At 40.3% G+C, this 12840-nt stretch overlaps 1 protein-coding gene across 1 annotated transcript in view; it reads right to left on the reverse strand.

Annotated features, from left to right (window-relative positions):
* polr1a (RNA polymerase I subunit A) overlaps positions 1-12840 on the reverse strand; it is a 151578-nt gene that overhangs the window by 77215 nt on the left and 61523 nt on the right. Inside the window, exons 16-18 of the mRNA XM_087991257.1 lie at positions 5330-5513; positions 2186-2268; positions 1140-1298 (exon numbers count right to left, since the gene is read on the reverse strand). Coding sequence (XP_087847383.1) covers positions 1140-1298; positions 2186-2268; positions 5330-5513 — 426 coding nt within the window. The remainder of the gene's footprint in view (positions 1-1139; positions 1299-2185; positions 2269-5329; positions 5514-12840) is intronic.

Here is a 12840-nt window from a genome sequence, read left to right on the forward strand (position 1 = left end):
AAGGGTTATGGGGAGAACACAGTATAATGGGTGTGAGATACATATTAACCATGTTCAAATGGTGGAGCAGATTTGATGGAGTGAATAGCCTAACTGTACTCTTTATGGCTTATTGTCTTTAAGTGGTTGGAAGCAGTTCACAGAAGATTTGCCAGACTAATACCTGGAATGACTGGATTGGCTCGGCTTGTATATGAAGTTTAGAAGAACAAGAAGGAATTTGAAAGAAATATACAAGATTCTGAAGAGTTTTGGCAGGGTAGATGTTGATGAGGATGTTTCCTTTTCAGGGAGAATCTTGAGCTAAGGGCCACTAAAAATTAAGGGCCGCATTTTTAAAACAGAAATGTGTTGAGATTATTTTCTTGAAAGATCATGAATCTTTGGAACAGTGTTCCTGAATGCTGGTGAGTCCTTGAATACTTTTAAGGCAGAAGTAGATAGACTTTGACCAAAGAAAAGACTGAAAGGTTATTAGGAGTAAGTAAGAATGTAGATTTCAGAGTACAATCAGATCTGCCATATCATTGAAAAGAGGAGCATGCTCGAGCGACCAAATAGCCGGTTCTTGTTCATATGTATTGTTCATATGGTTCTCTTTTGAGGCTGAGATTCAGCATACATTTAGAGATACAAAAGATGAAGTTTCATCTGCAGGTCTGACACATTCCATTAAAGAACTGGGAGTGGTCAAAATGTTGGAATTCTTTCCCAAACAGCATTGCGGGGTCTATTTACAGCAGATGAACTGCAGTAGTTCAAGAAGACAGCTCACCACCACTTTCTCAAAGGTAACTAGGGTCAGGCAATAATTGCTGGCTGTGACACCCACAGCCCATGAATGAAGGAAAAACAAACACAGTCAGTAAGTAGCATAGAATAGGTTTACAAAAATGTGTTTAATTTAAATTGTTCTTTCATAGCGTATGGGTCTAGCTGACTCGGTCAGAATTTGTTATTCATGCCTAATTGCCTCTGCAAAGGTAGTGGCGAATCAACCTCTTGAACTACTCTAGCTCATGTACTGACCCACAATGCTGTTAGATTTTCAACCAGTCATTTCTGTTGTCTCGACCACAACAAGTATTCACCACTGACAAAAACAGATTGATAAGCCATTAAGTTATTTCATTATAGACCTTGTTGATTTGGTTGTTGTACAAATTCACTTCTTCCTTATATTTCAAATCCACCACATTTATGTCCTTGGGATCTTTACTGAGATGAGCATTTTGCCATTTGTCCTGAACTTCATCACATGAGGCACTCTCTGGTAAGTTAAAAGCTTTTCGGACAGCCTGTGGGGAAATAGAAACTCACACACTTGAAATAATATTTGTGTAAAACAACCTTAATAAATAAAATCCATCGAGCGGTATGTTAATTACACTCAATAGTAGTTCAAAATCAACCTTCTTCTTTGCTAGAAAAAACATTTCTATGTTTTTGCCAGATGCATAAAAAAAACTTCTTGCTATATTTATAGTACTGGTGTGTAGTTCTCAAGCCTTTGTCTGACCCCATTTTGAATACTGTCTCAGTAGTCATGGCTGCAGTTCAATTTGTAGCACTGAACATTAGTGAACACTGAACTAATTGTGGAAATGATAAAGCACTGATACCAGAATGAAGGGTTACATTGAAATTAGATCACGTGAATGTGGCTTGCATTCTCTTGAATTAAGACGGTCATCAAGGTTTCCCTCCAGTGGAGGAATAGGAGAGGAAATAATGTTCAAATTCTTTTCACATTATAAACACTCTGATCAGACCATTCCTAAATCTTTTGTAGCCCAGAAATGTTGTAAGTCTAAACAAACTTTATTCCCAATTGAGGCCTGTAAGCCCTTCAAATTTACAAAATACAAAAGCTGTAGAATTATTACACCATAAGAGGCCATTTGTCACATCATGTCTACATATTAGATTTCTGAACGCCAGTAAGTGAAATGCTCATTTGCCTAGCATTCTCTCTCCGTCTCTCCAGCTCCCCCCTCCTAGCTACATTAAAAGAGAGCAATTCTTTTAAACATCCACAAGGGAATCTTCCAGTCATAAGCCTAACCTGCTAACCTGCAATCTGGCTCCTTTACTGTCACTTTTCATTTGGCTTGGAGTTATTTACATGAGATGCACATTGTACGATTGAGCTTCTTGCATAATTATAAATCAATGGGATTTTTACCTTGGCTCCACATTGAGTTGACTCTTCAATGATTTTTTGCCTCTTCGCATTTGCCTTGGGCTTCAATAGAATATCTTCAACATCTAATATGAAAAATCACATTTAGCAAACATTTATAATGTTGAACAAAAACTTTTATGTCAATTGATAAATGTTCATTCTGCCAGTGTAGTAGTCATCTTCAATATTCAAAAAAATATATTTGAACGAAAACGTCTTCATAAAGATTAACAGAAACAGAAATCGCTGGAAAAGCTCACAGGTCTGGCAGCACCTGTGGAGAAAAATCAGAGTTAATGTTTCAGGTCCAGTGACCCTTCCTCAGAAAATGTTACTTTCTTACATCCAAGAAAGAACCTGCTATTTAATTATCTTATTGAATCCACAGGATATTGTAAAACACTTTAAGATCAATTATTTTCTTTTCAAGTGCTGCTATAACCTTGGTGTAAAATGCAAGATTTCAAGCTGTCAAATTAATTTGAACTGTTAACTTCCAGTGAGGAATCTTGTGGCACAGTGGGTAGCATTCCTGCTTCTGACCCAGAAAAGAAAACTTAATGGTCAAGGGTACCTACATGGGCTCCAGTTATGTATATCACTTTGTTGAGTACGCGGAACATTCTTTATTCCAGTCCTACTGTGGTCCCCTACCCATAACTCTTTCACTGGTACATCAGTTACATCATCAGTGCTGCTTCCCTCTCTCACCTGGAATTGGAAAAGTTTAACTATTTTCACTTTCATTTTCCAAACTGCTTTCACCTGATCTACCTCTGATTCCTCCCTTCTTGTGGATCGCTGTTTCCATTTCTGGGATAAGGGTGGCCACCAACATCCACCACAAACCTACCAACTCCCACAATTACCTTGACTATTCAACCTCACACTCTGCTTCCTGTAAAGGCTCTAATTCCATTCGCCCAGTTTCTCCAACATATTTGTTCTGATGATGCCAGCTTCAACAATATCCACCTTCTTGATCAACCAATGATTCCCTACCACCGTAATCGATAAGGCACTCAGCTGGGTCTGACACCATTCCACAACTCAGTCTTCACTCTTTCTCTTGCCTCCCATAACAATAGAGCCCCTGGTTCTCACTTACCATCCTACCAACATGCGAAGGATCATTAGCCACCATTCCCACCACCTTCAGCAGGACGTCACCACCAGAAACACATTCCCTTTCGCTCCTTGTCAGCAGCAGAACTGTTCCCTCCAGGATGCCTTCGTCTATCCCTCCTACCATCGCAACACCTCCCCAAAATCTTCCCATGCAATTGCAGAAGTGCAACACCTGACCATTTGCTTGCTCCTTCCTCATCATCCAAGACCCCAGACACACCTATCAGGTGAAGCAGTGATTTACTTACACTTTACTCAATCTACAAACCAAACGAACTGTGGATGCTGGAAATCAAACAAAAACAGAGTTGCTGGAAAAGCTCAGTATGTCTGACAATATCTGTGGTGAGAGATCAGAATTAATGTTTCAGGTCCAGTGAGCCTTCACTCTATCAAGTCTGCTGCATTTACTGTTCACAGAGTGCATGGCTTTACTTTGGGGAGGTAAAACACAGACTTTGCGAACATTTTGCAAAACACCTATGTTCTGTCTGCAAAAGTGACCCTGAGCTTCCTGTTGCCTGCTACTTCAACACACCATCATGTTGCCTAGTCAACATGTGTGTTTCAGGCATGCTACAGCGCTCTAGTGAAGCTCAGTGCAAATTGGAAGAACAGCACCTTTTTCCTGCAGCCTCAGGGCACAATAGTGAGTTCAATAATTTTAGCGCCTGAGCACGTTCTCCCATGCCCTTAGCCCAAACCATACACTAGACCATGTCATCATGTAGGCCGCTTTCACAAACAATGCAACTAATGTACCTCATCAGGAGCTATTGATTCTCCCAGGCTGATCTTTGTCCATTTTTCTGCTTGCACAATTGCGTTTTTCTCTCTCTCTCTGTGCTCCACCTCTACTTATCGTTTACTCCTACCACCATCTTCAGCATGCCAACATTTTCCTAGCGACCAGTTTTGAAAGAAAGCTAGTGGACCCAAAACATTAACTCTCATTTCTCTCCACATATGCTCCTGGACCTGCTGAGTTTTTCCAATAATTTTTATATTTGGTTCTGATATGCAATCTGCAGTTCTTTGCTTTTTTAAAATTTAATGATTAAGGAGTTACAATTAAAACTGCCCAAACTGGTTGAGGATCAACTTGTAAATACTTCCAACGTAAGTCAATGAAAAGCAGTAAGAGCAGAAGAGATTCCTGCTGAATCACAATGAAAATACATTGGAGCAATTATCATCACTCATCACCATCCATGTCTCTGGGCTACAACTTGCCATGAGGGTGGTGAGTTTTTTTTCAGGAGGTGCAGTTTGGCTCTGTTAACTGTACAGTCAACATACATCAGATCGATGCCAATAATACAAGATTTAATCACTAGTTCAGCCATGGGGGAAATGCAGGTCCCAACTACTTGTCCTAACATTGATGGAATAGTATCACTATGAATCAGACCTGTTTTCTGACAGAATGTAACAAATATAAGAACATAAGATAAGACATAGTTACAAGACTTTACACAGCCATTTTATTAGAGCTTTGGAAACGTCTGATTGTTTCTGACTCAGAATCTTGCTAATCCTAAGACCGTCACACTGTGCCTTCCATCCCAAGCCAAATGTTTAATTTACAATTTCCATAAGCCTTGATCTGCACTAATAGCTTCACTTTTGGAACCTTCCCAAATGCCTTCTGGAAATTCAGGTAAATAATATGCACTTGACAGTGCTCAATTGACTGATTATACACAAGAGTTACAGTGAGATACATTTTGTTACGTGAACCAGGTAACATTGATCACTTTTCATTTCAAGCTTCCACAGCCTGACTGCAAGAACAGTTCGACCTTTGCACAATGTTTCACAGAAAAGAGCTTAATGAGCAATCTACGTACATACAGGAGTTAAACAGCTCATGCAAAGGAATTTCCTGATGACCATGTAATTTTATGTTGGCACATACAACAAAGTATTTGTTATTCAATGTATATATCTAAAATAAAAGTTTGAATACAAGAGGCAACATGACAGACAGGGACTAGGTAAGTAGTAAACTGTTACCTAAAGTAAATCCCCTATACAGCTGGAGGTAAGCAGTAAAGAGGCGAGCCAGACAGGTCAGTACTTTTCCACTTGTCTCACCACCATACAGTTCCTGACAGCAGTGGACCAAGCCATAGGCTGAGCTTCCATAATGTGCCTTGTCCAGAACACCACACAGCAACTCTCCTTCCAGAATGACAACCTGTCCACCCAAAAGAAAATGAAGTGTGAGCACAGTAAACATTCATTGGACAGACTGAAAACAAAAAATGCTGGAGATCACAGCAAGTCAGGCAGCATCCTGAGAGAGAAAACAAGTTAACATTTTGAATCTAAATGACTCTTCAGAGTAGAAACATTAGCTTGCTCTCTGTCATGGATGCTACCTGACCTGCTGTGATCGCCAGCACTTTTTGTTTTCAGTACAGATTCCAGCATCTGCAGTAATTTGCTCCCCCATTCATTGGGTAGAATCACTGGCAGGATTATCATAAAAATGGATGTGTCAGTTTAATAAAAGCTTTACTACAGAAAGAATATATAAAAGTATAACATATTTTCAGAAATGTCCCAAAAATAATTTGGGACAAATTTATTTTCAAATTCATTTATTTGATGTGTGACCACCATTGTTATTTACACACAAAATGGTCCAATAAACTGCATTGAGATGAATATCCAGTTAGACTGTTTTTGGTGGGCTTTGCTAAGTAAGGAATGTAGACAAGGACGAGGACACATTGAGAACTCTTGTCCCTTTTTGAAAATACTTCACAGGATCTGCAAGATTCACACCTATCACTTGGGGAGGTTGTTTCAAGTTCTCAATCCAACGAGAAAGACAACCAACAATATAATCCCTCACTACTGCATTGAGTGATCAGCCTTGATTATTCACTGCAATCCCAAAGATGGTCTGGCTTATAGGTTAAAAAAAAAAAAGACCAAAGCCTATAAGTTACTTCCTTCAAGTATTAACATCAGATATTATGACTCTGTGCTCAAAAGGCAGAATTTACCCACTTTCAGGTCAAGCCCAAAACAGGTAAATTTTTGGGAGACAAATCCATGGCCTAATCTGTTTAGAAAGCCTGCCAGATCAATATAGTAACATACAAAATTGGAGCAGGAGTAGGCTATTTGGTCCTTTCAGCCTATACAGCTATTGATTATGATCAAGGCTGATCATCCAAATCAGTATCCTGTTCCCATTTTCTCCCAAATGCACTTAGATTCTTTTAGCCTGAAGAATAATGTCTAACTCCTTCTTAAAAGCACTTCATATTTTTGTCTCAACCATTTTTACGATGCAGAGTTCCAGACTGGCTACCACTGTTTGGATGAAGAAAGTTCTCCTCATCTCAGCCTTAAATATCCTTAGACTGTGAACCCTGGTTCTGGACTCCTCAGTCACCAGAACATTCTTTTTGTGTTTACGTTCTTAATCTTCTGTAAGTTTCTATGAAATTCTTCTAGACTCCAATTAATACAGTCATAACCTATCTAATACCTCTTATACATCAATCCTGTCATCCCAGGAATCAATTTGGTAAACCTTACCTGCATTCCTTCCACAACCAGAACATCCTTCTTCAGATAAGGAGACCAAAACTGCATACAATTCTCTCAGTGTGGGCTCACCAAGACCTTGCCTCATTGCAGCAAAACATCACCCATGCTGGAATGTTCTATTTCTGCTCATGCATTCAAATCCTCTCGCCATGAAGGCCAACACATCATTTGTCTTCTTCACCTTATACTGCACCTGAAAGCTTACCTTCAGTAACTGGTGTACAAGGACACCAAGTCTCATTGCATCCTCCTCTTTTAGATAATCATCTGCCTGCCTGTTTTCACTACAAAAATTCATAACCTCATTTGTCCAGATTATACTTCATCTTCCATGCTACTGCCCAGTCACTCAACTTGTTCAAGTCACATTGAAGCATCTCTACATCCTCCTCTGTTCACTCCCACCCATCTTTTTGACGTCTCCAAACCGAGAGATATTAATTTAATTCCCATTTAAATCATTAATATGTATTGTGAATACCGGGGTCCAAGCACTGATCCTTGCAGTACCTCACTGCCTGTCATTGAAAAATGACCCATTTATTCCTACAATTTGCTTCCTGTCTGCTAATCAGTTCTCTAAGAACATTACCCCCAACCTCATGCACTTGAATTTTACATGCTAATCTCTTACCATGGGATGTTATCAAAAGCCTTCTGAAAGTCTAAGCAAATTACACCCATTGCCCACCCAATGCCAATTGCACCCATTGCTTATCACTGAGGTGGCAAATTCTTGCCACAGCGGATGTCATCATTTGCACCGATTGTCGACTTGTTTTCCACTTGTCATGAACAAGATTGGGGGCTTTTAAGTCTCTATTCAACAGCCTCAAAATGTAGGTCAAGACATCATGCTAGCCTCTTCTCACAGGCTAATAAGAACTTTGACCCAGAAGCTGTGAAAAAGGGAAAACTTGCTATTGCTTTAAAAGGTCTGTGGAATCTGCCATCAAGAATGTTTGCAAAAGACTTTTAAGTTATCACATTAATTACAAGGAGATTGATAATACCGTTCTTTGACAAAAAGAAAATACTGGCACATGTGACCTCAGAACCCTTGAGCTAGAAGTACCACAGAAGGAAATTACAATAGGCACCACTTGGTCAGATACAAAACAGAGCTGCAAATATAACTACCAGCTACAAGTAGAAGAGCTGAAATATGAAGGCAATCAGGGCACAGACGCAAACACAAACAGAAAGCAGACACAGACTGTACATGAAACACAGAATTCTTTGAAAAAAACCTGGCCAATTATCGTCCCATTAGTCAACTTTCAACCATTATTACACTGAACCAGTTAAGTTAATCGCTGTTTTAAGTGTGGCCTACAGAGAATCTGCAGTAGTGAGTACAGTGGGTTCTTTCTTGATTATGTTTTTGGAGATATATCTCTTGATTAAACTTAAAATATAAGCCATAACTATTAATTTAACCTTGGGCAGTGTTTGTAGAGGAATAAGACTGTGTTAATTTCTGGGTCTGTAGATTGTGAAGGAGTAAAAATGGCCTTTAATAGAGCGATATGTACTTCTTGTCAGATGTGGGAGTTTAAAGAGAGTTTAAATGTTACTGTGGATTCTATCTGCCATAAACGCTGTTGTCTGCAAATCTTATCAGAGCGAATGGATCGGTTGGAGAGACAGTTAGAAGCAATGACGAATTTGCACAGCAACTGTATGTGATAGATGGCAGTTATCGGAAAGGGGGATGTCTCAGATACAGTCACATAGATGGGTTAACTCCAGGAAAGGTAAGAGAGGTAGGCAGCTAGTGCTGGAGTCTTTTGTGGATATACCCATTTCAAACAGGTATGCTGGTTTTGGAAATATAGGGGGTGATGGATTCTCAGGGGAACGTAGTATGAACAGCCAAGTTTCTGGTATTGAGACTGGCTCCAATGCAACGAGGAGTTCCAAGAGATCAAATTGTGTTAGGAGATTCTCTAGTCCGAGGTACAGACAGACATTTCTGTGGCCAGCAGCGAAAAAGGAGAATGGCGTGTTGCATTCCTGGTGCCAGGATCAAGGATATCTCAGAGAGGGTGCAGAAAGTTCTCACGAGAGAGAGGGGCCAGCAAGAGATCATTGCCCGTATTGGAACCAATGACAACGGAAGGGAAAAGGTTGAGATTCTGAAGGGAGAGTAGAGAGAAATTTAGGCAGAAATTTAAAAAAAAGATGTCCTTGAGAATAGTAATATCTGGATTATTCCCGGTGCTACGAGCTAGTGAGGGCAGCAATAGGAGGACAGAGCAGATGAATGCACGGCTGAGGAGCTGGAGTAGGGGAGAAGGATTCACATTTTTGGATCATTGGAGTCTCTTTTGGGATAGAAGTGACCTGAACAAGAAGGACGGATTGTACCTAAATTGGAAGGGGCCTAATATACTGGCAAGGAAATTTGCTAGAACTGCTCGGGAGGATTTAAACGAGTAAGGTGGTGGGATGGGACCCAGGGAGATAGTGAGGAAAGAGATCTATCTGAGACTGGTACAGTTGAGAACAGAAGTGAGTCAAACAGTCAGGGCAGGACTAATAAATTAAACTGCATTTATTTCAATACAAGGGCCTAACAGGAAAGGCAGATGAACTCAGGGCATGGTTAGGAACATGGCACTGGGATATCATAGCAATTATAGAAACATGGCTCAGGGATGGACAGGACTGGCAGCTTAATGTTCCAGGATGCAAATGCTACAGGAAGGATAGAAAGGGAGGCAAGAGAGGAGGGGAGGTGGCATTTTTGATAAGGGATAGCATTACAGCTGTGCTGAGGGAGGATATTCCTGGAAATACATCCAGGGAAGTTATTTAGGTGGAACTGGGAAATAAGAAAGGGATGATAACCTCATTGGGATTGTATTATAGACCCCCTAATAGTCAGAGAGAAATTGAGAAGCAAACTTGTAAGGAGATCTCAGCTATCTGTAAGAATAATAGGGTGGTTATGGTAGGGGATTTTAACTTTCCAAGCATTGACTGCCATAGTATTAAGGATCTAGATGAAGAGGAATTTATTAAGTGTGTACAAGAAAATTTTCTGATTCAGTATGTGGATATATCTATTAGAGAAGGTGCAAAACTTGACCTACTCTTGGGAAATAAGGCAGGGCAGGTGACTGAGGTGTCAGTGCGGGAGCACTTTGGGGCCAGCGACCATAATTCTATTCGTTTTAAAATAGTGATGGAAAAAGATAGACCAGATCTAAAAGTGGAAGTTCTAAATTGGAGAAAGGCCAATTTTGACCGTATTAGGCAAGAACTTTCAATAGCTAATTGGGGGCAAATGTTCGCAATGAAAGGAACGGCTAGAAAATAGGAAGCTTTCAGAAATGAGATAATGAGAATCCAGAGAAAGTATAAAGAACAAAGAAAATTTACAACCCAGGAATAGGCCCTTCGGCCCTCCAAGCCTGAGCCAATCCAAATGTACTGTCTAAATCTTGTCAGTCAATTCCTAAGCATTTGTATCCCTCTGCTCCCCACCGACTCATGCATCTGTCGAGACGCATCTTAAATGAATCTACCGTGCCTGCCTTTACTACCTCTGCTGGCAAAGCTCACCACCCTCTGTGATCATACCAACAGTGCCCTCATCTAGACCATTTGTGTATATTACAAACAACAGTGGCCCCAATACTGACCCCTGTGGAACACTACTGGTCACCTTTCTCCATTTCGAGAAACTCCCTTCAACTACTACTCTGTCTCCTGTTGCTCAACCAATTCTTTATTCACCTAGCTAGAACACCCTGCACACCATTGTGACTTCACTTTCTCCATTAGTCTACAATGGGGAACCTTATCAAAGGTCTTACAAAAGTCCATGTATATGACATCAACATATAGACGAAGCTCTTCCTTCGTCGAACAACCTGGTCACTTCCTCGAAGAACTCTATTAAGTATATTCCTGTTAGGGTGAAAGGAAAGGCTGGTAGGTATAGAGAACGCTAGATGACTAAAGAAATTGAGGGTTTGGTTAAGAAAAAGAAGGAAGCATGTGTAAGGTATAGACAGGATAGATCGAGTGAATCCTGAGAAGAGTATAAAGGAAGTAGGAGTATACATAAGAGGGATGTCAGGAGGGCAAAAAGGAGATATGAGATTGCTTTGGCAAATAGAATTAAGAAGAATCCAAAGAGTTTTTACAAATACATTAAGGACAAAAGGGTAACCAGGGAGAGAATAGGGCTCCTCAAAGATCAGCAAGGTGACCTTTGTGTAGAGCCACAGAAAATGGGGGAGACACTAAATGAGTATTTTGCATCAGTATTTACTGTGGAAAAGGATATGGAAGATATAGACTGTAGGGAAATAGATGGTGACATCTTGCAAAATGTCCAGATTACAGAGGAGGAAGTGCTGGATGTCTTGAAACGGTTAAAAGTGGATAAATCACCAGGACCTGATCAGGTGTACCCTAGAACTCTGTGGGAAGCTGGAGAAGTGATTGCTGGGCCTCTGGCTGAGATATTTGTATCATCAATAGTCACAGATGAGGTGCCGGAAAACTGGAGGTTGGCTAACATGGTGCCACTGTTTAAGAAGGGTAGTAAAGACAAGCCAGGGAACTATAGACCAGTGAGCCTGACGTCAGTGGTGGGCAAGTCATTGGAAGGAATCCTGAGGGACAGGATGTACATGCATTTGGAAAAGCAAAGACTGATTAAGGATAGTCAACATGGCTTTGTGCGTGGGAAATCATGTCTCACAAACTTGATTGAGTTTTTTGAAGAAGTAACAAACAGGATTGATGAGGGCAGAGTGGTAGATGTGATCTATGTGGACTTCAGTAGGCGTTTGACAAGGTACCCCATGGGAGACTGATTAGAAGGTTAGATCTCATGGAATACAGGGAGAACTAGCCATTTGGATACAGAACTGGCTCAAAGGTAAAAGACAGAGGGTGGTGGTGGAGGGTTATTTTTCAGATTGAAGACCTGTGACCAGTGGAGTGCTACAAGGATCGGTGCTGGGTCCTCTACTTTTTGTCATTTACATAAATGATTTGGAAGTGAGCATAAGAGGTATAGTTAGTAAGTTTGCAGATGACACCAAAATTGGAGATGTAGTGGACAGTGAAGAGGGTTACTTCAGATTACAACAGGATCTGGACCAGACAGGCCAATGGGCTGAGAAGTGGCAGATGGGAATTTATTTCAGATAAATGCAAGGTACTGCATTTTGGAAAGCAAATCTTAGCACGACTTATACACTTAATGGTAAGGTCCTAGGGAGTGTTGCTGAACAATGAGACCTTGGAGTGCAAGTTCATAGTGAGAATCTAAAATTTGAATTTAGGCCGTTGTCAGAAACAACAAGTATCTGTAGATTTTTTATTAACTACAAAATGACTTTTCAATTTAAAATAACACAACAAAATGGCTGCAAGTAATGATTTGACTGTGTGAACTTGAACTGATGCTTTGTTAAGTTGGTTGTATTTAGAGATAAGAGAGAACAATGGATTTTTCATAATATGAATCATAAGACAGTGATTTGGTATTCAAACTAACCTTGAACTGCTTGCAAGGGATGGTGCTCTACATAAATTAAGAACCCTTTCCTGGGGAATATTATTGGATTAACCCGCTGTAAATCATGTCACCTTATTATATGTGATTGGTCTTCTCTTGTAATTAAGGCTGTACCATCTCTTAAAAAACATATAAATAATGTGTAATTTTTTTTAATGTAATCGCGCCATTTCACCACGAAACACAGAAGCTTTTAACCTCCATGTTGCTGGAGGAATCTGCACCAGGCTGCCTTATTTTATTAAGCTGGTATCCTTGCTTTAAACAGACCGTACTCCTAGTGATTCTTTTGACCAATCTCGAACCAAGAGGCCCCTTTGGAGGGGTCTAGATCTTCAACAGCTCCTTGAAAGTGGAGTTGCAGGAAGATAGGATAGAGGTGGTGGTGTTTGGTATGCTTTCTTTTATTGGT

Source organism: Chiloscyllium plagiosum, unplaced genomic scaffold (genome assembly GCF_037043375.1).
Source record: "Chiloscyllium plagiosum isolate Xiang-an unplaced genomic scaffold, Cpla_swu_hap1 HiC_scaffold_1, whole genome shotgun sequence".
Classification (NCBI taxonomy): Eukaryota; Metazoa; Chordata; class Chondrichthyes; order Orectolobiformes; family Hemiscylliidae; genus Chiloscyllium; species Chiloscyllium plagiosum.